The sequence below is a fragment of the Propithecus coquereli genome, unplaced genomic scaffold, assembly GCF_000956105.1.
Source record: "Propithecus coquereli isolate 6110/MARCELLA unplaced genomic scaffold, Pcoq_1.0 Scaffold168, whole genome shotgun sequence".
NCBI lineage: Eukaryota > Metazoa > Chordata > Mammalia > Primates > Indriidae > Propithecus > Propithecus coquereli.
In genome coordinates, this window is record NW_012141413.1 from 1,307,423 (window position 1) to 1,309,404 (window position 1,982).

Below are 1,982 nucleotides of genomic sequence, written 5' to 3' on the forward strand. Positions count from 1 at the left end.
ACATTTTAAAATGATATAATAAAGAAAAAAACTTAAATGTTACTTAGAGATTGTTATTATTAAACCTAAAATATCAATTAATATATTAATATATAAAAATTTAAACTTAAAAATCTGTAAGAGAACTTTATGAACACACTCAAAGCAACTACCCTGTCCCTACCGGATGCTGGGAAAATGTAATCCGTACGCAGACACTGTTGGACACTGGCCACACAATCAGCCGCCCGCCCTTCCCTTTGCATGCAGACTCTAAGCCAGTCAAGAGACCCTCCTTCCCTTTGCCAAGCATCTGGTTCGGCCATGGGCACGTGATGCATTCTTCACTGAGAAAGGAAGGCACACCTGCTTGGAGGTGAGGGCTGTTAGAAAGATTTTCTTCGCTTTTTGAAAGGACCCAAGAGTAGGAACGTTCTGCCTCTAGACTCGATCAACTACATGGCGATTCTGAACGCTCACCACTCTCTCGGCATCACAATCATGGGCAGGGTCTTGGGAAAAGCCAAGAGAAACCAAGAGAAGCTGATCCAGGGATGATGATATTGGGCAGTAAAGTTACCCATTCCCAGAACTGTCCTTCCTTCAGGCTTCCTATCATGAAAGACAATAAATGTTCTTACTAATTATGTGTTTTCACTAATTATGTATTTTTGGCATGTGTTCTGTTATTAGCAGCTGAAAGGATCCTAAATGACATAATATTTAAATAAAAGAACATGATTTTATTAGAAAACATGCTGTCACTAATTAGGATACAAAGCTTCCTTGTTAGCCAAAAAGGGAAATTATGTAATTTATATAATAGCCCAAATACTGGGTTTTAAAATTACAACTTTAAAATATATATCATACAGAAGCAAACCAGTGTAGCAGTTAATAGCATGAGCTCTGGAATGAGACAAGCTGGGTTTGAATCTCAGCAGTGCCATTTATTAGCCTTAACAAGTTAAGATCTCTGTGTTTCAGATCCTCTCCCAGGAATAGCTCCATCTTCACAGGTCAAGCCCTTGGAACAGTGCCCAGCACATGGCAAGTACCTAGTAAATGTTAGCTTCTACTACTGTTTGTAAAAGGGACACATCAAGGACTTAGATTCCAGTAGATGTATATAACTGGATGTATACCATAGCTGTTTGGCTTCTGTCTAGCCACTAGCACAAAACTAAGTTAATTCCATAAAGAATTAAATGTCTCGATAATATGACAAACTAATTTCCGATGCGTTCTCTTAATTTTTTTCTTTGAAATGTCCTTTTAAAGTAAGCAGATCTTATTAACATTTTACAATCCCATTTGGCCTTCAAGAGAATCAATATTGATTGATACCCATAAAAATTAGCCTGTATCTTCAAGTTAAATAATATCACAATAAATTCCACAGAACACACATGGCTATTCTTCTTAGACTTGATTCTTCTAAAGATGATGTTTTGATTACTATCCTATTGACACAAACTTTTAAAATATTTGAGAATTATGTATTTAGAAAACAAAAATAAAAAATATTCAACAACAACAAACAACAGATAGGGACTTACATACCTATCTTCATTTTTGGCTTCCAAAGGAGGAGCAGGGCCCCTTGACTGACCAAGCAGGTCAAACGCAGAGCCTGAGACACAATTCAAGAGTTCATATTTAATTTGTAACCCAGCAACATTGAAAAAAAAAATAAAAACATGAAAGCTTAGTTATTTCATTTACCTATTTATTAAATGGTTTAGATTATGTATTTATTAAATGGAGACAACATTGTGTCTACATAACCATTTCATATTTTGGGAAATTGGTAAGATAATTTTAACATAAATATGTAACAACGTAAACTATGTAAACAAAACTTGTGTTAAAGCATAAAAACAAAAGCAACATACTCTGTCAGCATTTACTTTCTCTCCCCAGTGGTCTATCCCTATTATGACCTCTACGTTATCAAGCACATCACTTATAACCTGGTACTGGCTTTCTAATTTTCCTTATTG

The 1,982-nt window shown here is 35.4% G+C and overlaps 1 protein-coding gene across 1 annotated transcript in view; it reads right to left on the bottom strand.

Annotated features, from left to right (window-relative positions):
- Positions 1-1,982, bottom strand: part of IFT88 (intraflagellar transport 88) — a 344,136-nt gene that overhangs the window by 96,318 nt on the left and 245,836 nt on the right. Inside the window, exon 4 of the mRNA XM_012641668.1 lies at positions 1,543-1,612. Within this exon, the coding sequence (XP_012497122.1) occupies positions 1,543-1,612 (70 nt within the window). The remainder of the gene's footprint in view (positions 1-1,542; positions 1,613-1,982) is intronic.